The following is a 23,271-nucleotide window of genomic DNA, read 5'->3' as shown; positions in this document are numbered from 1 at the left end:
TGTGATACACTATGACACTTCTATAACACCCAACATCAGCATGTGTCTGTTTAGCCCCTGCTCTCCTACATGCCAGTCACCATCCAGGGACACCCCGATCACTGACTACAGTGGCGGGCTGGGCCGGGGGGCAGGGTGCCATGTGCCCCCTGGACCGCAGCGCCATGCGAGCTACTGGCAGCAGGCAGTCTGTGTCTCTGTGACACAGGCTGCACCGCGAGTGTAGCACTGACCGGACGGAGTTCAGTCAGCGCTACACTGACTAACACACAGCCGCCAGGTCCGGCAGCTGTGTGTTTGTTTGGATCAGCAGCCAATGAGAGTCTGACAGACTCCCATTAGCTGCTGCTGTGCCCACTGCAGGAGCTGCACCATCTTCCGGCTCCCACAGTGGGTAATGGGAGAGGCGTCATGATGTCTCTCCCATAATGCAGAGCGGCCCGGGAGGGCAGACGGAGGAGCAGATGGCAGCGGCAGGAGCGGGGATTCAGGTAAGTGTTTTTTTTATTTTTTGTATTATGTGTGTCTACTGCAGGGTGGCTGGCCCTACAAAGGGGAGACCACAACTGGGGCCACTACAAGGGGGAAGACTACTACTACTGGGGACTACTACTACTGGGGGCTCAACAAGGGGGGACTACTACTACTGGGGGCACTACAAAGGGGGGACTACTACTACAAAGGGTACTACAAGGGGGGGACTACTACTACTGGGGACTACTACTGGGGGCAATACAAGGGGAGCGGACCACTACTAGGGGCACTGCATAAGGGGGAGGGTACTACTAGGGGCACTACATAGGGGGGAGGGGACTACCACTTGGTACACTGCATCCAGGGACCACTGCTGGGGGCTCTATATAAAGGGCAATACTGGGGGTACTGCATGGGGGGAGACTACAACTGGGGCCACTATATAAGGGGCACTGCATTGGGGGCACTATATAAGGGCTTACTACTGGGGGCACAAGGGGCATTGCACAGGGGGGACCACTACTGGGGGCACTATATAAGGGGATTACTACTGGGGGCACAAGGGGCACTGCACAGGGGGGATCACTACTGGGGGCACTGCATAGAGGGAGATCACTACTGGGGGCACTACTGGAGGCCTGCGTAAGGGAATCCTCTCTTGGGGCACAGGGGGGCAATGCACATGGGCACTACAACAGGGGGCTGCCCCTAATCTTTATTTTTACTTTACATTAATCCCATATTGACCCGCCTCCTCCTTGGAACACTTGAGGGGGGGCGCCGTAGCATGCACCTTCTTCGGGCACCCTGGCTACACGCTACTCCCCTGTCGGGGCCGCCTGCATGCATTGCCCCTATGCTAAAAGTTGCCAGTCAGCCCTTACTGACTATACTGTTCTTCTTACATATATCCAAATCTGTATGACGGCTCTGTACAAACACCTTCCGGACGTGTGCTCAGTGTGACTCAGACACTGGAACAATCATCTGCCCATTGCATAAATATCGGCATAACCTCTGAACCAGGAGTTGTTGTCAGTGCATGAATCAGGGCATAGAGTCATTCATGGAAAATAAATAATGTTTAGTGATTGTTAATAAATAATGTGTGGGGAGAACATTCTTGTCCAATGACAAATTAATATATTAGATATACATGTAACCAATTACTTCTATTCCCTTATAATCCAAGTAACAAGTGACTATTCCTACCTCTGACTGATCTTTTCAGTTTAGCATGTGAAATACTTCAAGGTAAAATAAGATTATTATATATTAGTGTATTCAGTGAAAAAGGTAAACATTGCAATTGTATATCATGTAGAAGTATATAATGCAGAATGAAACGTATTTACCAGGCAAGGCATCCATGCATAGAACATAATTATTACACAGGCAGCATTTCTGGTTCTTAGGACAATTAGCATCCGAGCGGCACTTAGATAGTTTCACGGTGACACATGATAATTGCTCCAGGCTGGTTGGGCAGAAGCCAGAATGCTCTGAGGATGGGAAACAAATATTGTCAGGCTGTTATTATGTGCACCTAGCACCATATATAGCAATTCTCTGTCCATGCTGAGCTCTCCTCTGTTACATGATTACTTGCTGTTTGTTTCTCAGTTTGGCTGTGAAATCCAAGGAAATGAACATACTCACAATAGCAGAGGGGTATTCAGGCAGGAGGGAGGAGATGACTCCCACAATAAGGGCAGCGTTACTCCCACTGAGTCAGAGCGAGGTAATTATTACAACAGAACTACTCTTAGAAAGCAGCACAGGTGGAGACTTACACATAGTAATCTCATATTTGACATATTATCATCGTGTATATTCTGTTACCTCTTTGTGGCTCCACACACTGCATCCCACACATATTACAGCACTTCTGCTTCCCAGGGCAGCCATCATCTGTCTTACACCTGTCTATCGTCATGGTTATAGGACATATATTCAGAAATGGACATTGCCCGATCATCACTATAACAACAAGAAGACAGCATTACATCACAGTCTATCAGCTGTAGTACAATTATGTGGAAGGAAAATACAGATTCAGGGGAGAGGATAAGGGATAGTTAGGAAAAGTATATAAGTGACAAAATGACCTCACTTCTGTCCATATAGTATTAAAGAAATAAATTAGAAACTATGGCCCTCATTCAGAGCCGCTCGCAATTAGCGCTCGCTCGTTCAGTAAAAGGGGGTGGCTATTCAAATGAACCGTATGCTCCTTGCGGTCTGTTGCCGCCTCCATGTCTGAACGAGCGAGCAAAACATACGCTCATTTATTTGATAAAATCACCCCCTGGCCGCTCGCATCATACATCATGTCCGCTATATATTAGATTAATCGAGTACATCGAACAGCGTATGAACTGCTCGCTAGTCTTGTGGTTGGTTTTTTCTACCACAATCTTGCGAGCAGTTTTGGCTAAAAGACACCCAACTGACGTGGTCAATGACGCTGCTGTATTAATTATGCACACCCATAAAACGCCCGCTTTGACCTTTAAGCACGCCTGTGTTCAGATCTCCACTCCCCATTTTCAAGCACCTTGCCCTGTTACCACCCACATATGCCTCAGTCTGTCACTCAAAATAGCAGGCACTCGCTATCTGGCGAACATTCAATTTTCCGCCGCACAGACTGGTTCGCGCATGCGTATTACAATCCGTACACATGCGCAGTTGTGCAAACATCGCTCGGAGCAAACGAGCAGCCACTAACGAGCGGCTCTGAATCAGGCCCTATGACCTCAGAGATACATCAAACCTTTCCTGTATACTAAGCTGATCTAGTCTTTAGCATATACACAGAATTTACTAAGAAGTCTTAGGACAAGATAAAATGCTCTGCCCATCGATAAAGTTAGAATCCCCCAGACCATGAATCACCTCTCTTTTAGCTTTTGTCCATATTCCCTATACTACGTATTTTAATGTGTATGTTATATTCGTATGATGTGATTCATTGGTTCAGCTAAATGTTCCTAGTAACTGAGAGTATAGGAAGGAGAGTATAAATAATAGAACATGCTAGACTTGTCCTTATGCCGCATGATGTATCAGATCTGATACCTTTTATTTTGCACTTCAAATATTATTTTTTAAACATGATAATTATAGGATTAATTAAGATTTTCTTATCAATTGTTGTCGTAACTCTGATCCCACTTCAAGCTGAGAAAGGAAAATGATAACCGTGAGTGTTCCTTCATTAGAGTCTGGGTGGCCATGAGCCAAGCTAAGCTCAGCAGGTGTCCTTTTTACCTACCTAAGAGTAGAGATGTGCACCAACCCCTGTGTTTTGTTTTCGGTTTTGGATCTGTATTAACTTTTTGTTTTTGTTTTGGTAAAACTGCCCTAACAGGTTTTGGATCTTAATTTGTTTCAAAAATTTATAAAAACTGCTAAAATCACATACATTGGGCCTGTTTTTGTTCCTACAGTAGTTTTAATTAACCTCAATAACAGTAATTTCCAGTCCATTTTGACCACATCACAGCTCACAATATTGTTTTTATACAGTTTAGGCTAAAAGGTTGCACCTATCTAACTGGCTGACTAAGCTAAGTGACAGTAGGGGTGGCACAAATATGTGGCAGTTCAAATTCCAACATTGCACAAATCAGGAAACTGAGTGACACTGTAGTGGCAGACAGGATGGCAGTTTAATATAAACTATATGATGCTGTAGAATGATTTCATTCATCAAGAACTAGAACGGAGGCCCAAGACCAGTACAGGGAAGTTGAGCTGTAGTATGTAGTGGAAGAGTGATTGATTGAGTAGTTGATTAATCATTATTTTATTACTGCAGTAAAATAACAAAGCAGAGAAGTGGAAAATGCTATTAAAAAACAAGCACCCAGGGGGCGTGGCTTTGGCAGGAAGAGAGCAGATGAGCCTTGCATCGGCTCCCATGGCCTTGCCACTGTTGGGGTTATTTTGAGGGATCCCCTCATCCACTCTGCTGTCTGGGTGTGCTCCCAGTCTTTCTCTCTCCTGCTGCTGCCAGAGCATCTACTGTATGCGGCTCTCCACCAAGCTGGGGACTACAGACCTGTGAAGCCACTGCTTCTGTTACTGCTCCCCTTATGCCACATCTCTACAGCTAACTGCTGATGGTGGGTTGTTTCTCTCCCCTCCACCTGGCCCCTGAGATGCCGCTGGCTCCTGCTGCTGACCCTCAGCTCTCTTACCTGGTCAGAGGGATGATCTCCAGCAGCCAGAGCTAGGAAAACTGGACCCAGAGGGGGTCCTTTCTAATATTTTGGAACCAGAACATGGTGCCAGGGCAGAGGAGACTGCCTTTTTCCCACATTACCACCCAGCGCTAGGTACTATTTATATATGATGCTACTTTCTCAAGGCCACCTGTTTCCATATCCCTGTTGACTCTACTGGCAGGGGGTTTCAGTCTCCTCCCATGTTGCATGTGCATGGAAACAGGAGGTACCATAGCAGTTTCTTTTCCCTAGGGCTCCTTCCTCTGGCTGCATGTAACTATTATAACATTTCTGGTTTCTGAATTATTTCTGGCTCTTGAGCTATTATTCCTGCTGGATATAGTTAAAAGTCTTAATGCCGACCTGCACATTCTGATAACCTGGGACAGGGATCCAACCAAATACATCTTCATCCGGCTGTGTTTCCCCAATAATTGCTATCTGTCCAATATACTGCTCCACTAATGGGGAATGTGATCTACATCATTCATTCTATTCTCAGTCCTCTCTTTTTATGTAACTTCCCCTACTCTACTTCTCTAATGGGCAAAACAGAAAATTGATCTCAGAGTAAGACTCTCCAGAAATCAAGTGATCATACCTCCCAACAGAATTTGCATTCCTATCTGTCTATTTCACACATATGGACTCTTCTGAGATGCCACCCTGGGTCATCACCAGTTACACTCCTACTATGGCTGCTGCTCCTCCCTCCAGTGATATTCATGATCATATGTCTCAACTGAGAGGCAAAATTGCAGAGATTCTATCTCACGTCAATTTGCTCCCTTCTAAACAGGATATGCAAGCTCTTCAGTCTCGACTTCATGAATCTCTACAAACTCAGATTTCACTGGTGCAGGTCAATGTCACTCATCTGGATCCATGTGTGCATACTTTGGAAGAGGATAAAAATGCTGTACATTCTCAGCTATCCCTTCTTCATGATAAATTCACTCAACAGCAGTCACAAGTCTCGGATGGATTGTGGATGCAGCCCATATTTACAGAATTGGCATGACTTATGTCTGAGGCACTGAGACTAATGTGCCAGTGGTATTCACCAGGGACCCTCGCAAGAAGGTATGGACTTGGTTGCATCTGACACATAGGTTGTGGCCCTCAGGCTAGGTTTCCCTCTACAGGTGCTGGCAAACTCTGTATGGAGTGCAGAGGACATAAGCATAGTCGACAGGCCGGGTCAAACCAAACAAATGAAAAAGTACCGGGGAGTAGCCAAGGTCAAAACCAGATATCTAATGAAGTACCAGGGATCAGACAAAAATGGAGTCACAACAAGCCAAGGTCAGGAAAGGAATGACATGAAATGCACAGGAATACTGGAGTAGGTATTGGAGCCTTTAATCTGGCACCTGTCAGTTGCCAGAGACTCCCTCTTAGAGGGAGGATTTCAAATCTTGCGCCAAATGTAATTCATGTTTGACTTGCCTGTCACTTTAAATCTTCTTGCAGGATGATGCATGCTTGCCCCTAAGGGAGCCGTGGCCACCTGCACACAGCCACAATAGCGGGAGCCAGAAGCGGCAAGCACCGGGGTCTCCCCACTTGCCATCCGCCGAGGGATGTAACAGAGAGCCGGAGGAGGCTTTGTCGGCAGCAGGTGCCGGGTTCTCCCCACCCACCGCTCACTGGGAAACCAGTGCTGCCATAACCGATAAGAGATGACCGGTGTCCGGCATGCTGTGACATTACCCCCCCTCTAGGTTTGGGCACCAAATACCCCACAAATGGCTCATTAGGAAATTTCTGATGGAATTTTTTAAGTAGTTGAGGTGCATGAATGTCTGAGGCCGTGACCCAACAATGTTTTTCGGGGCCATATCCCTTCCGATCTACAAGGCACTGTACCGATCCCCTCTAAAACCTGGAGTCCAGGATATGCTTCACATCATACTCCTCCTGATAGTCGACTGAGATCACTGGAGGACAGTGGTGTAACTAGGGTATTTGGAACCCAGGGCAAATGTGAAAAGGGAGCCCCCCCCCAAACAACTGGATATGTGCGAAAAAAATGGGTGTGGTCACTTAAAAATGGGGCGTGTCAACATGACACACCCCTTTATTTTCACGCTGAACATTCTTATCCATATGCACCTTAACCCCAGAAGTACCCCTTATACAGTGCCCCCAGTATGCAGTTGTGGTCCCTCTTATGCAGGCCCATAGTAGTGCCCCTTTTACAGTATCCCCAGTAGTGGTTCCCCTTATACAGCCCCCAATTAGTTCCCCTTACTCAGTGCCCCCAGTATTGGTCCCCCCAAATGCAGTGCCCTATGTAGTGTTCTCCCTTATGCAGTGCCCCCGTAGCAGTCCCCACAATGCAGTGCACCCAGTAATGGTATCCCCTTATGCAGTGCCCTTTATATAGTGCCCCCAGTAGTAGTACCCCCCTATGCAGTGCCCTGTATATAGTGTCCCCAGCAGTAGTCACCTCCATACAGTTTTCCCTGTAGTGGTCCCCGCAGTACCCCTAGCAGTAAGCCCGTTATATAGTGCACCCAGCAGTAGTCCCCCCTCCTCCCATGCAGTGCCCCCAGTAGTGGTCCCCCTGATGCAGTCCCCCAGTAGTGACCCCCCTTTGCAGTGGTCCCTGTAGTGGTCCTTCCTGTTATTGCCCCCAGTTGTGGTCCCCCCAGTGCAGTGCCCCTAGTAGTAGGCCCCTTTTATAATGCCCCCAGTAGTAGTTCCCCTCCCTACTAGTGGTCCTAAGTTGAGGTTCCCCCTCTCGATTAAGTGTCCCCTGTAATAGCCCCCCCTGTAGAGGTCCTTCCAATAATGGTGCCCCCAGTAATAGCCCCCCCAGTAGAGTTCCTCCCAATAATGGTGCCCCCAGTAGTAGCCACCAGCCCCCGTTGTGCCCCCTCCCCAGTAGAGGTACCCCCCAGTAGTAGCCACCCCCCTCCAACATTGTGCCCCCAGTAGTGCTGACAGGTTTTTTAAAAAATATATATAAAAACATACTTACCTTAATCCACGCTGCTGCTCCAAACAGTGACACTGCTCCCACCGCCGCCGCCAATCCTCCCGGGCTGGCGCACTCAGCATAATGGGAGAGAAGTCAAGATGTCACATGATGTCTGTCCCATTACCCACTGCAGGAGCCAGACGGAAGTCCGGCTCTTGCAGTGGGTGCTGCAGCAGTCAATGAGAGTCTATCTGACTCTCATTGGCTGCTGTTTAACACACGCATCACCGCCAGTGCTGACGGCGATGCGTGTGTTATGCACAGCCTGAGCCCACCTCCTGGCACTATTGGGCAAGCGCTTAGGGGGAGGGAACAGGCTCAGGTGTGCAGCACAGGACCGGTGCTGGAAGCCTAGCACTGGTCCTGTGTAAATGTGTAGTGCTGACCGCACTCATTGCGGTCGGCGCTACACTGGCTAACTAGAGCGGGCGGGCCAGTACTGTGGCCGGCAGCGCCCCCCCGTGCTGCCAGTCCAATGGCGCCCAGGGCACGCACCCTGCCTGACCCCCCCCTAGTTACGCCAGTCTATATACACAGGAAATAATTTTATATAAGGCATCCATAGTATGGTTTAGAAAAATGATACATCAATTCATGAATAATTTGTATATCACTAAACATACTAGTGCTTGATGCTAGTGAATATTGTACCAGCATCCCCTGCAGCCAGCATAGAATAAAATAGACACATTATCTGTGTAAAGAAAAGCAGATAAACTAGTACTATGTGTTTTCATTAAGTGATCTATAATCATCTGCTGATTTCCACAGATGTTCAATTACCATAAATAAAGTAATTAATTATCCCACTCCAGTGTGTGCAATATGCAATATTGTACAATATACACTAGCATCAAGCACTAGTATGTTTAATGATATACAAATTATTCACAACTTCACATATAATTTTTCTGAACCATACTATGGGTGCCTTATATAAAATAATTTCCTTTGTATATAAACTGTAAAGACTGCTGCTTTAATCATTAAGAATTAAGACTTGAATACTTTATCAATATTTGCTGTATTAGCACCTATACATATTTATATTTGTCTATTTTCATGTTTTTTGTTTTAGTTTTGACTTATAATTTTTTAAAGATTTAATAAAAGTTAGATTTTACATTAACTACTGAGTGTGCCCTCCCAAAAAATGAGAGTTCTTTTCCTCTCTTTTCCCCCCTGGTGATTATAGTATTTGTACTCTCAGGGGAGCACCCCCACATGAGACAGTGATATCTGAGGATACAATATTGATCTGTAACAGTGGGTTTAAGATTACATTGCTTGCTACTCATCTACTCTTCTTACCATCCTTTATCCACGTGTACTCGGATATCCCTATTTTTCCCCTTCCTTTACAATTTAGAATCAAAAGTTGATTAGCCCAGAGTCATGACAGTACCTCACACACATGTTGGCGATGACTTGCCATATCCTCTGAAAATATCAGGATATCATCCAGATATACCACCACGTACTTGTATAACAGGTCACGGAAGATATGGCTCATGTACTTTTGGAAAACAGCTGGGGCATTGCTTAATCCAAAGGGCATGACTAAGTACTTGTAGTGGCCATCACGAGTATTAAAGGCCATCTTCTACTTGACCCCAGACTGGATTCTGATTAGGTTGTAGACCCCATAGAAATCCAGCTTAGTGAAAATCTTTGCCCCTTTTATTTGGTCATAACAGAAATCAGCGGTAGAGGATACCGGTCCTTAATGGTGATTGCATTCAGGCCCCGGTAATTGATACATGGTCTCAAACCTCCATCTTTCTTAATAACAAAGAACAGACCAGCTCCAGGGGGTGATTTAGAATCCCTGAGAAACCCATGCTCCAGATTTTCCTTAATGTATTCGGTTACAGCCTGGGACTCTGAAAGCAAAAGGGGAAAAATTCTTCCATAGGGCTGCACCTTCCCTGGTAGTAAATCTATAGCACAATCCAACTACTGGTGAGCAGGAAGCATCTCTGCAGCCTTTTTAATGAACACGTCTCTAAAGGATTGATATGGAACTGGAAGTTGGTCTTCTGGAGAGATGACTGAGCTTTGAATGAGATGATGTGGAGGTATAATAGATGACAAACAGGACCCACGGCATTGAGAACCCTACAACAGGATTTGATGTTCCTTTCAATCTAGAACAGGAGCATGCATGTGGAGCCAGGGAAGACTTAGAATGATTGGACAGGAGAATGTAGAATGTTATCAATTCTTGATGAAGAGCCCCTATTTGCATGGTGACTTCTGTAGTCCGCGAGTGAATGGTAGCCATAGAAAGTTTATTCCCATCCACTCCAATGATGCAAAATCGGTTTTGCAGTGGCATACTTGCAATCCTTAACTCTTGGACTTTCTCAGCCATAATGAAATTGCCATTGGCACCCGAATCAAAGAAGGCCATGATGACTTCAGAAGAATTGCTCATGACCAGAGTTACATCAATGGAAAACTGGGAAGTAAAACTGTTGTTTTGGGTGTACTGAAATTTACCTAACCTGACCACTCCTTGATCAGTTAGGCCTTCTCATTTCCCAGATGCTATGGACAGCCAGAGAGATGACTTGGTTCATCACAGTACAAACAAAGTTTATTTTTAAACCTCCTATTCCTTTCTGAGGCAGGAAGGCGAGACTCCCCAATCTACATGGGTTCCTCTGGGGGCTCAGTAGGTGCCGTGAAACATGGAGCAAGCTTAGAGGCGATGCAGCAAGACTGTTCCCTTTCACGTGCTCTCTCTCTCTGTAGCGATGATCTACTCGGATACACAAGGAGATTAAGTCATCCAAGGAAGTCGGCAATTCTCTAGATGCAAGGACATATTTAATTTGATCAGACAGCCCCTGCATAAATTCAGCAACCAAGGCTTCATTGATCCACCACAACTCACAGAAGCAAGGGGTCGGAATTGCACAATATTGTCCTGCAGATTGGTTTCCCTGTTTCAGCTGCAAAATGGCTGACCCTGCAGAGATACTCGCCCAGACTAGTCAAAGACCTTCCAAAAAGCTTTCAGAAACTCAGTGCTGTTGTTGACTAGGAGATCATTCCTCTCCCACAATGATGAGGCCCAAGCCAACGCCTGACCAGACAGTAGCCAGATAAAGTGCGCCACCTTCGTCCTTTCTTAATTGAAATTTGACCTTGGATCTCAAATTGAATTGAGCACTGGTTCAAGAATCCTGGACAGTCTTTGGAATTCCCATCATACTTTGAAGGATTCGGAATGTGTAATGGTGCGGAAGCATCTGCAGCTTGTAGAATCACCATAGAAGGTGGGAGATATTGCAACAGAAGCAGCTGAGTGGCACCAACTCATTGCTTAAGGGTCTTGAGACACTGCAAAATCTGAGCCTGGTCTTGTTCCTGTATCTACTCTCTAGCAAATAGATTCTCAAGTAAATCTTGCGGTGACAGATTACCAGCAGCATCCATGTTTTTGGCCAGAGTATTCTGTCACAACTCTCAGATGGATTGTGGATGCAGCCCATATTTAGGGAATTGGCATGACCTATGCCTGAGGAGCAGAGTCTAATGTGCTGGCGGTATTCACCAGGGACCCTCACAAGAAGGTATGGACTTGGTTGCATCCAACACACCGGGCGCTGCCCTCAGGCTAGGTTTCCCTATACAGGTTTTGGTGAACTCTGGATGGAGTGCAGAGGACTTAAGTGTATTCGACAAGCCGTGTCAAACCAAACAGATGAAACAGTACCAGGGAGTAAACATTGGTGGGTCACAGGGAGTAGCAAAGGTCAAAACCAGATATCTAATGAAGTACCAGGGATTAGACAAAAATGGAGTCACAACAATCCAAGGTCAGGAATGGAATAACATGAAATGCACAGGAATGCTGGAGTAGGTATTGGAGCCTATACTCTGGAACTTGTCAGTTGCCAGATACTCCCTCTTATATGGAGGAGGGCCCAAAATCAGGAAGCACTGTGGTCTCCCTGCTTGGCACCCACCTAGGGATGTAACAGAGAGCAGGAGTAGTGTCACGGCCAGGGTATTTCAGCATGGCGCTAGGCGAGTGTTACCTGTGAGGTCATTGTGGTGCGGGCTGTCTGGTGGCAGAGCTGGTGTCTGGCGGGGGGCTTTGGCTGCGCGTGTTGTTGTGCGGGCCTGTTGTCACTCTGCGCTGGTAAGGCCTGGCGGCGTCTCCATTCCGTTTGGCATGGGCGCCGCCATCTTGCCTTCTGGCCATGTGATGCGGCTGGCCAATCCTGGTAAGTCACATGTTCCCTCCGGCCAGTAACAGCACGGCATGGGGTATTTAGGAAGGGTCAGTGCCTTCCTTCTTTGCCAGTGCAACGTGTATCTCAGCCTAGCTGAGAGGGAGTTCTCGGTGCTTACCTGTTCCTGTGAATTCGCTGTCTGCCAGTCTGCCTGTCAGCTCCTAGCTCCCACTGGACTACCCCGCTTTCTCCATCACCCTTGCCCATACCTGAGTGCCTGAGCCTGCTGACATCCTGCGCTTCAGTTCACTACTTGTATACCTGGCTTGTTTATTTTCAGCTCACTACAAACCAGGCTTGATTATTTTCAGTTTCACTACCTGCACACCTGGACAGCTTTAATTGTATCTACTTGGACATTAACCCTTTTACTCCCACCACAGAACTCTTGTGCACATTATAAATTCCTGGACTTTTATTTATTGCCATTATCTGTCTACTCAAGCACTTATTAAAAATTCTAGTTTTATTTTTAAATCTGCTACTGTGATCACTCCAGCTACCACCCCGGGTCCACAAACAACCCAGAACATCACAAGTAGGTTTTGTTGGAAGCTGGCACAGGGTTCTCCCCGCCTGCTGCTCGCGGAGAAACCAGTGCTGCCTTACCGGCTAAGAGATGACTGGTGTACGGCACACTGTGACAACAGTCTCTGGATATGAGGGCCATTTAAAACAGGTTGAATGATTTGGACAATAGTGGTCATAGAAACAATAATCAAATTTGCAGCCTCCCAAAAGATCTTCCTTATTTGGGCCATATGGATGTGCTTAAAAATTTGGGGGGCGTAGTTCTGGACCTAGACCCAAATGATTCCATTAAATTTGACTGAGCTCACAGAGATCTCCTTTCAAAAGGTCTGGTGACATATTGACCACGTGATGTGATCTGCTGGGTCAACCACTTCTCAAAAAAAAAAATCATTCACTGCAAGGTCCACAACTTGGAATGTGTGAATTTATGTACAAATTTCCAAAGGAGGAGAAAAGATGTCGTATAGTGGCGCACATCAGATACAATACATGTTTATAGACCATAAAATATAACTTTTATTATCTTAATTTTAAAACCTTGTTGAGTAAAATATTTCAAACAAAGAATGGATTCAAGAAAAAAGAAAGTTAAGTTCGAAAAGTAAAAATAAAAAAATCACAAGGACTCACTATATGCTGCTAATTTATGAAGGATTATTATATTGTATTATAGGTATAAATAACTATCACGTATTATACCTTGTATAAGTGATTATATCCAACCTTCCTCTGATGGGAAATCCAATATTGATGTATCGCTATAGTGTCATCTTCAGTTATAGCAAAGTAAATCGATAAACAGATAAGTATACTTCATATAAATATATCTGGGTCAATAACCTGTCTCTGGTTATTAAAAGAGAATTACCAATATGATTAACCTGAGAAAATCAGATATAAATATAATGTACTATTAATGTGAATATATTAAATCTGTCTGGTACTAATGGAGATTGCTGATATATTCCACTTAATATATAGTTTCTTCTTTTAAATTAAATGTTATCAGTAAGTGTTTATTTAAGTTATTGAAAGTGGAAATAGCCCTTGCTGGATGAATGGCTTTTGGCTTCACTGTTACTCTGACCAGGGGCACCAAGAGGGGGGGAGCGGGTACTAATTACCCTGGCCTGGGCTTGCTGGAGGGGCCTGGCAGGGGCCCAGCTCTGGCACCACCCCCCCTTACATCACAGCAGCCCACCACACTCTGCTGTGTGCTGAGCTGCACTGGGAGACTGCTCTCAGCTGCTAAGAAACAGCCACAGCAATCTCCTATGCCTGTGGGGGGGAGCAATCAAGCTGGTTTTAAGCCAGGCTGATGGGGCTAACTGTGCCTCCTTCCCCAGTGCACGGTGCCACAAACCTTTTTTTTTACATAAAATGGCATGGCCACACCTCCCATGATTAGGCCACACCTTATTTTACCAGGGCCCGGTGCGGCTCTTGCCAGGTCTGCCCCTGACACACACCACACGCTGTATCAGCAATACTTAGTAACAAATTGAAACATTTTATTCCAATGGTACACGTCAGAGTGAATAGGAGCTTGGAAGCTAATAAACGATTAGTCTGTGTCCTTCTATCACACATAAATGTTAGTTCCAAAGCCCGTTATTGTATATTTCCAGTATCTTATGGCTAATCATCTCTCTTAAGGCTCCCATTAGCTATAAATCAGATGACTGTATTAAACATTATAGGTTAGAAGTAATGCTTTAGTCCCTACTACAAGGGTCTCGTCACAAGCCCCGATGGTCTTGACCATCGCGACCATCAACCTGGCCACTCGCTAAAGCTGTGGGAGGTCACCCACAGTCTAGCGAGTGGCCAGGAGGCTGGGTCACAAAATACATGCGGCCACCCTCATTCAGAGCGTGCGCTTGCATTTAGCGGTCCTCAGTTGTTATCTCTACCTAATTTATACAGTGACACATGCAATGCTTATTTAATGATCAATACACTTTTATTATTAGTGCATGGATGCCATCAGTATTCCGGGTCAGGGGTATTGATAATTCTTGTATCTAGTGTATAGTATATAACTCCTCCTTAGCCTTGCTAATTCACATGGAGCTCCTGTTTAGATAAGATATGTAACCTCTCACACACCGCAAGTATTCATTCTGCTTCCTGAGTATAGAGTCAGAGCCCCTGTCCCTTGTGTCGACCATCACCTGTGCACTGCCGCAAAACCACAGGGCAGAGTGTACTGTATAACTCAAGTGTGCAGCAGATGCTTCTCTAGTAGATCTATTTCTCTACTTTTCACATTAATTATACAATCACATAGAATGCACATATACATGTTTGAAGCAGCATAGGTGGTCAGCATGTCGTTCCGCCAATGTATGTTTCACTTATAGTTTTCAAGCCTAACCTGAGTGTATAATTCAGCCAGTTTAAAAATATTATCAGTATTAAATCAACACATCATTCTTACTCATGCGGTATAGTCAACCGATAGAGATTGATCAAATGTTGAGAACATTATTCTAAACGTGAAAATACATCATAATACAAATCCCTTCATTAAAACAATCATTTATGTAAAACATAAATATAAATTATTGGGTAGGTGTACTGGAGAAAGTAAATCTTACATATCAAACTGATATAACATATAAATTATAATTGTAATTGAATCTTCATCAAATATTTAATTGTATATTATATAATAGTGATGTGAAAGTGTTAACAAAGTATTCCTTAACCATGTGATAGATGAATAAAAAATGTGTACGCCACAGTATATAGTGTCATTGATATATATATATATATATATATATATGTATATTGTGTAGAATAGGAGGATAAAATTATTGTACATATAAAAAATATAATTAATGTATATAAAGGAATAGTGATCTAAAAATTATTTGTGAAAAGAAATAATAATGAGTGTATGTTTGAAAATTTACAATATAAAAAAATAATTACTAAAAAGTGTGTCTGAAAACCTACATGAATTTTTAGATTAAAACTAAAATTCGTGATAAGTGACACTGCACACCAAGTGAATGTGTATCAATTATTGATAAAATAAAATTAAAACTTTCATATATGAATCAAATGCGTGATTGTAAAAATAAATGTAAATCCATAATGTGTACCTAACACAATTAAATATTTTTAGAATAAACTATCAATAATAAACTGAAACAATAAGCAGATCATAGTGGATCACAAATAATATAGAATGTAATATTATAAACCTAATCCATAATAATTCTCAACCCCCTCAACTGAGACTATCCCAATGTGCATAATTAAATGGTGTATATGAAATAAGCACAAAGGCCCTAGTTACACCAATAGCAATACAGTAAAAAAAAATGTAGAAAAGTAAATAAATAGTAAGAATTATTAGGAAATTCCTCCAATTATAATTTGATGGGAAGTTGTGTTCCTACTGTCTCCACATCTGGATCTAATTTGAAGTCCATCATAATTGTCAGGGAACACTCAGGTATAGAATAAATATTTTAGTATATTAATCTCAGGATATATCAACTGGAAGTAAACCCCTGAAATCTGGTAACTTACCACTATTTCATACCACTAATTACATATAACATATTAATATATAAGCCCTGTTGGGAGAGATATTTATTATCCTTATTGGTATTGTAGGAGAAAGTTGGAGTAGAGAGAATTCCTATTTCCTGTAATTTTAGTAAATCTACGGATATGTAGATTCACATATAAGGCGTAAGTGATCTTAAATCCCCAAAAATATCATTATCCTGGAAAATTTTTCTCCAGGTATTATATGCCACATTGGGTTCTATGTGATTGAGTTTGTCATAAATAAAGATAGCATAAACTTCATATGCACTGATCCAAGGCTTGATGAATGAAGTAGCATAACTTTATATTAAGCGTAAATTCATGAGAAAAACATATACAATTATATAAAATCCTGCTATGATTGGAGAGACACACAGTGGTGATCTCAAATTTACAGAATGGGTGAGTAGCTGTTGTTCTCATTTAACCCATTTGGGGATATGCAGTCCATAAGAAAAATCATCCTTGTTTCTGCCTTCAGCTGTTCTTTATCTACATCACCACCTCTCACTCCCATTTGTATATGGTGCATTCCAAAGGCTTTCCGTCCTGTAGTACAGCCATAATGATAACATAAAAAGTCACTGTCTACAGATGTCATGGTCTTGAATCTTGCTACATCTTTCTGGCATTGTGGGTACTATGTATATGTCCCCATATCCTCCATTCCATGGGTCTGATCATCTTCCCAACATATATCTTGCCACATGGGCATTCCAGTAGATATATTACACCCATAGTGGTATAACAGATAAAGTTTGTACTTGACTACTTCTTACCAAACTTATCAGAGAAATGTTCTCCCGGGACCATAAACTTGCATGCTTTACATTGTCCGCATCTATATAATCCTTCATTCCCATATCTAATTTTTTTTCAGAGTATCAAGGTGACTCGACTAAAATATCCATTAAATTCCTGGCTCTTCTCCAGCTAGTTTGCACCCAGCACATCTTGTTTAGAATTTTTGTGTGGTTCGGCGACTTATTGTTTATTGCAAGGGCATACCCCAGTTGGTGAAAGTATTAATTTTAAATAAATTTCTTATGCTAATTGAATGAAAACATTTTGTCTAGTACTATGTATTAATTTTTTTGTGTCCTAAATGTATCTTTCTTCAAAGACCACAAAGGTGCAAGTTTAAAATCTCATATAACTTCTTTCTATATTTAGAGGATTAATAGCTCAAATTTTATTACCAGCCATAAAACAACATTACTGGACTGTTTTCTTTTGGATCAATCATTTGCCTATAAGTAACTTTTGCTTTTAGCTGTTTATCACAGACTGTGTATTACTAGACACTAATGGATACATATGATGCAACAGTCTACTGTTTTTATATGTGTTTAAATAAATGTACATTTTGTGACCTTACTATCATGTCCATCATTTTATTTGACATTGTGCTGTTACCATTTTTCATTCAGTTGTTGAAAAAAAATCAGAATTCCATATACCGTAGCATCACTTTACCAATCTCAGCACTGTAAACTTTAGCTTTTTAGTTTTTCATTGTATGTCTCTTTTATTAAACATATTATACAGAGATAACATTCATGAATATATCTGTTTTCGAGTGCTATGGATTGGGTGCTGCCCTACTGTCATCCATCACCAAGAACAGATCACATGTCAACTTGTGTAAAAAATTTGGTTTTGTTTAGTGGAAGAAGGTTGTTAAAGGAATGTAGAGAACGTGTTTTTAGGAGAGCTCCTAGCTCACTATTACAGTACAGAGCAAACACTTCACTCTGGGCCTGATTTTGGGAATAGAGTAAAATAAAGTAAGTGACTGTGCACCTTAACAAAGCATGTTGCAATACGAGGGGGGCAGATACATACAATTTTTTTGCATGTGGGCTAAATACTGGCAGATGTTGCATGTAGGCCACAAATGCTGGACAGCTTTATTCTTAAGGAGCATACACACTAGACAATAAAAGTGAACGATATGGAGGATAACAATATCATTATCATTCATATTGTCCAGTGTGTATGCTCAAAACGATGGCCGATGCACACTCCCTCGGGTCGTACACAATGTGTGTTGTCATCTCAACATGCAGCTCAATCTGACAATATTGTCGGGAACCACTTGTTCGGGGAAGTGCAGGGTGATGTCATTGAATAATATAGTTAACAATATCATTCAGTGTGTATTCTAAATGTCGTTTGCCTGGTAGAGCCCGGGAGCTCAAGGCCAAACATTAATGATATCTCTCATGGAGCACATGTCTAGTGCAGGCCTGGCCAACCTGTGGCTCTCCAGCTGTTGTGAAACTACAAGTCCCAGCATGCCTTGCCAGAGTTTTAGAATTCCCTAATAGCAAAACTGTGGCAATGCATGCTGGGACTTGTAGTTTCACAACAGCTGGAGAGCCACAGGTTTGCCAGGCCTGGTCTAGTGTGTATGCCCCTTTACAATGCAATTTAGATTTCAAATTGGACACACCCCTCTCACATTGTTATCTTTTTGCACTTGTTATATCTGCCCCCCTGCAGGGCAGCACAGTGTTACCAAGATGCACAGTTACTGGTTCTTTCTTACTCTATTCCAAAATATGAATTAGGCCCCTCTATACCTCTATACTAGAATTTCCAAATTTGTTTTGCACTAATCACATATTTTGCATTTAAACATTTATGGGGTTACATTTATCTGTATTTTAAATGTTTTATAAATGTCATGCCGTGAATGTCATGAAAGAGCAGTTTTTAGGACACATTTATCAATTATTTGATTTTAAAGCAGATTATTATAATACCTCAGGATCCCTCTCCAAGTAATTATGCAAAGTGTTGCCCATTGGCTAAAGAGGCTACTGCCATCTGAAGATGCTTCACACAACAGGTAATGGAGATATAGGCTGTGGTCCCTCCATGTTATATTCAGGAGATATTTCATTGGGTACAGGACATTGGCTTCATCAATTGTTCAAGTAACTTTCCTGTTATCTTACCTGCTGTATGCATAGTAATATTATGGCACAAAGCCTGTACATATATTACTAATGATTTCTACACCACAAAGTATCAGGGTGCAAGTGATGTCTCTTACCTGTCGGGGTGCACTGGTATCTGCAGTTATAGCAGCAGCAGCGGTCGGTCCCTTGGCACTGTGCATCATTGTGGCATTCTGAGGGCAGAGTCTTGACCCAAAGACAGGTTGAATAGTCAAAGTAAGGGCACGATCTCATCTTAACTGTGGAAAAATAATATTATGGAAGGTGTACTAAGCACATGTATCTCAGTAATTGCCCAGTGTTTATTCATTATTGAAAAAAATAAAACTAGCATAAAATGTGACTGTTTCCTATTGTTCCTGTACATTCATGTGCTCGGTCATGTTGACCAGCGTTTGTTCTGCCCTGTAGTATATAGAAGTATATGCATACCTGGTTACAGAGCCCACACTATCACAATGTGACATCTGCTCAGACTGTGCCACCCAGCAAACTTATCACAATACAATGAGAACTGATATGACTGCCAGACCCATTCTTAGTAAGGATATTAATGTTACTTGCTGCTATCAGACACAAAATGAATATTAGGGTATTAGATGACTGATATTGTCCAGGAACTTTTCATCTTTTTCAATAATTGACCATAAAGGTTTCCAAATTGTCACCACAAGATTTGGACTCCAATTTCCTTAAAAAAACCCACTACAGAGCAGATTCAATCTGTCATTGTCACCCCAGTGATGTTTTCTGACTGTGTATTTTGCAAAATGTTAATTTAGAAAATGCAATAATGATATTATTCCATAGAATGATAACTCAAAACTGGAGTTACAAGAAAACATTGTCCCTTAAATTTGCACTGGAATGGCCCTTGTCCAGATACAATGTTCCATAGTTTTGCTAATAGGTGGACACATTTTTGTATGTAAGCCAAACGATTAATCATTTTACACTATGGGCCTGATTAAGAGCTGGGAAAATAGAGAGATATCTCTGATCATCTAGGTGACACCATGCTGCACTGCAAGTGGGGCAGATTTAAAATGTGCAGAGAGATTTAGGTTTGGGAGGGTGGTGTCCAAACTGACATCTAAATTGTAGAGAAATAATAAAGCTGTGCAATATGTGTGGACTACATGCAAAAGCAGCCAGTATTTACCCCACATGCAAAAAAAAATATCTATTTACACCCCTTGCATTGTAACATGGTTTATCCAGGTACACAGTTAAGTGCTATCTCTCTCTCTATTCCCAACTCTGAATCATGTTTCTTACTTGATCCTTGTGGTGTCAGTTATATGTATTATTAAGCTTAAGCCCACCCTGGCAATCCTACTTCCCCAATAATGTTATATTTTTGTTTCTGACTTGTGCTTAAATATTCTGCTGTTTATAAATTAACATGTTCCTAAATGTCACCAGATGGGTTTTATATGAGCTGTTATCATCTCCAGTATGTCCCCTAAGAGAGCAATAGTTACCTCTTTGTAAGGATATCAATCACCCTGAGGCACCAGGAGAAGTAGCGTTAGTTTCAAGCTAATGGCTTTATAGTAGTTTTTTTACTAGCAGTCAGCCATGTTGTGCCAGATCTGCCAGTCAGCAGGAGTGGAAAAAAACACATTCATGTGTTAATAAATGGGATTCATGAATTATCCTTTTTGGCCTGACAAAAGATTGTTCTTTGTTTCCTACCATTCCCAGGTAAACTGCATAAATCATATCAAATAGGGGACATGCTGAACCCTAGGACATGAGGAGAGACAGTGTCCAACATTTTTTGTAGAGGAACCTAGTACAGTAGAGAATCACAATCTCAACCACTACCTCTACCTTCTAATTCAGACTGGTTTATGTAATGCAGCGTAAACACTATACGATAAAAGTGAACTATGCAGTATGAATGATAATGATATCGTGCAATGACATATCGTTCATATCGTCTAATGTGTATGGTTGGAAGAACCAATGCTGCGCGCTTCCATAAGAAGATAATGTCTGCTGTCATCTGAACATGCAGGTCAATCTAACGATATCATCAGGAACTGCCTGTTCAGTGATGTGGCAGAATGACATCATTGAATTATATTGTTAGCGATATAGTTTAGTGTGTATGTACTGTGTCATGTGGCCAGCAGTTCAAGGGCAAACACTGAAGATATTGCTCATGGAGCATATTGTCTACTGTGTATGAGCCTTGTGGCAATATCTATTGTTGGACTCTTCAAGAATAATATCAATGTTTTGGCATTAGATCAATTTATATGGCTCAATTCACTGGACAGCTCTCTAAAAGAACAATTATTTTAAGGTCGGACTGTCTATTAGGACCACTGTTTTTACAAACTTGAAATTACCCTTTCTTGGCCAGACTAGCTAGGCTAAGGGGGTCAAAGACCTAAACATTGCCCTGATAATCTAACAGTTCTTAGCTGTTTTTTTAAGTTTGCTGACTTTATCTATCTTTTGTTTGTTACAGGAAAGTGCCAAAAACCTCTACTCAAACATATTTAAGCACTGGTACACGAGGTTTTGTTGAATATCTTGATCACTATAATAATAAGCAGAATTTAATACTTATATAGGCGTTTTGTGATGTAGCTTGAATTTCTTATAGTTAAGTGGAGGCAAATCTTCCCAATTTAAAATAACTGGTTGACATTGTTGGAAATTATGTTTGTGTACAGGTGTTGATTTTTAATTAGGCACACCACAGACTATAAACAGCCCAGTTACTTAACCAGTGGTGATGGTTTATTGAAGATAAAACAGATACAGCCATTCAGTACACACTGTTGTATACAATGGTTAATGAAACAAAGTGAGTTTTCACTAGCTGGTGAGTGAACACTACTAGCAGTTAGCGGTGCAGGCATTCTGGAATAATCTTGCTATCTTTAGGTAAACATGGTCCTCTATATGGAGCAAAGTAGGAGACATCCATCTCCCACCATGACACTGAACACAGTGAACAATATTGTGCCATGCATGCACAGTATTAACCTCAGTGGCGATCTTGGTATTTTGTGACAGTAAAATGGACTCTGCAAAGTAGCACACTTCACTTTCAATAGAAATATGTTCAGTAATAAGGGGTAAATTTACTAAGGTCAAATGACATCAAATGCAGCTAAATCGCACATTAAATGCATATGTGAATTTACTAAAGGCTAAACTCTGCTGATTTTGCTCTATTTGATGTCTAAAATTCTGCTAAAAGTATTTCTAATTCAGCCGGTAACATGTTTCTGGAAACTTAGACCAACAGAACAACTTGGCAGCACGTTGCCATAGAAAGCAATAGGATCTGCAAATTTACTAAGGATTCAAGCTTGATTTAGTAGCCAAACCACACAAAAAAGAACCCAAATAGAAAACTCATATAGACCACCATTTTCTATTTGAAATTACACATCTGATCCTACACAGATGCATGCAAACATCAAGGAGATCTGTGATACATGCATCTGTGTGTAAAAAACAACAACACAGAAGCACGGAAGGGATCAGTGAAATCCATCTGTTACTCTGTGATAAAAAAAAAATGAAAACTAGTGTAAAAAGAAAAATGGTGTAAACCCCCACAAATGAACAACCAGTACCGGGCTTTAGAGCCCCAGTTATGGTTGTGCTAAATACAGGAGACAAATGACATAAGCACAACCAGCACCAGGCTATACATAACTAGCCCTGTGTGAGGATACACAGTGGAGCGAGTTATAATGAAGGAATGATGAACTTTAATCATGGAGACACAGAAATCCAGCAAACAGTAAGCAGGGTTATCCTAGGGCCAGCAAAGTCCTTTCCAGCTGCTGTATATCTCCTCCCTACCTGGCCAGCAATGACAGCTGTAGCGGGGCACACAGAGCTGCTATATATCTTAAGACACTGAGAGGGGACAACACCCCAACCTCCAGAGTCACACTGTACTCAAACACTATCCCACAGTTCCCCTTGCTGCACCACCCTACTTCCCTCTCTCTCACTCATTGGTGGGCTCAGGTGTCAGTCTTTACAGAGAGGAAGGAGGAGGGCTTTGTAATAGGAACACTCCCTTGCTGTCTGCTGCTTACAAGCTTCCTGTATGAGACATGCAGACTGAAGGTTTCAATTTAAGAACACAGAAATGGGTCATGGGGTTAACTCTTTTCAACATGCAGGCAAGTCCTAGAAGTCCTTTTCCCTTGTCTCCTAACATACCTCTCCCTTCTTAAATCGAGGAGACAGACATGGTGGGCTCAGGTGTCAGTCTTTGCAGA

General features: G+C 42.3%; 1 protein-coding gene across 1 annotated transcript in view; it reads right to left on the bottom strand.

Moving 5' to 3' along the window:
- Positions 1-23,271, bottom strand: part of LOC148523024 (uncharacterized) — a 42,379-nt gene that overhangs the window by 3,102 nt on the left and 16,006 nt on the right. The window contains exons 3-5 of the mRNA XM_088473296.1: positions 19,102-19,245; positions 2,317-2,454; positions 1,830-1,976 (exon numbers count right to left, since the gene is read on the bottom strand). Of these exons, the coding sequence (XP_088329422.1) occupies positions 1,830-1,976; positions 2,317-2,454; positions 19,102-19,245 (429 nt within the window). The remainder of the gene's footprint in view (positions 1-1,829; positions 1,977-2,316; positions 2,455-19,101; positions 19,246-23,271) is intronic.

Source organism: Taudactylus pleione, unplaced genomic scaffold (assembly GCF_031769625.1).
Source record: "Taudactylus pleione unplaced genomic scaffold, aTauple2 ptg000134l, whole genome shotgun sequence".
NCBI classification, from domain to species: domain Eukaryota; kingdom Metazoa; phylum Chordata; class Amphibia; order Anura; family Myobatrachidae; genus Taudactylus; species Taudactylus pleione.
The sequence above is the reverse complement of the archived record's forward strand: the minus strand, read 5'-3'. Positions and strand labels throughout refer to the sequence as shown.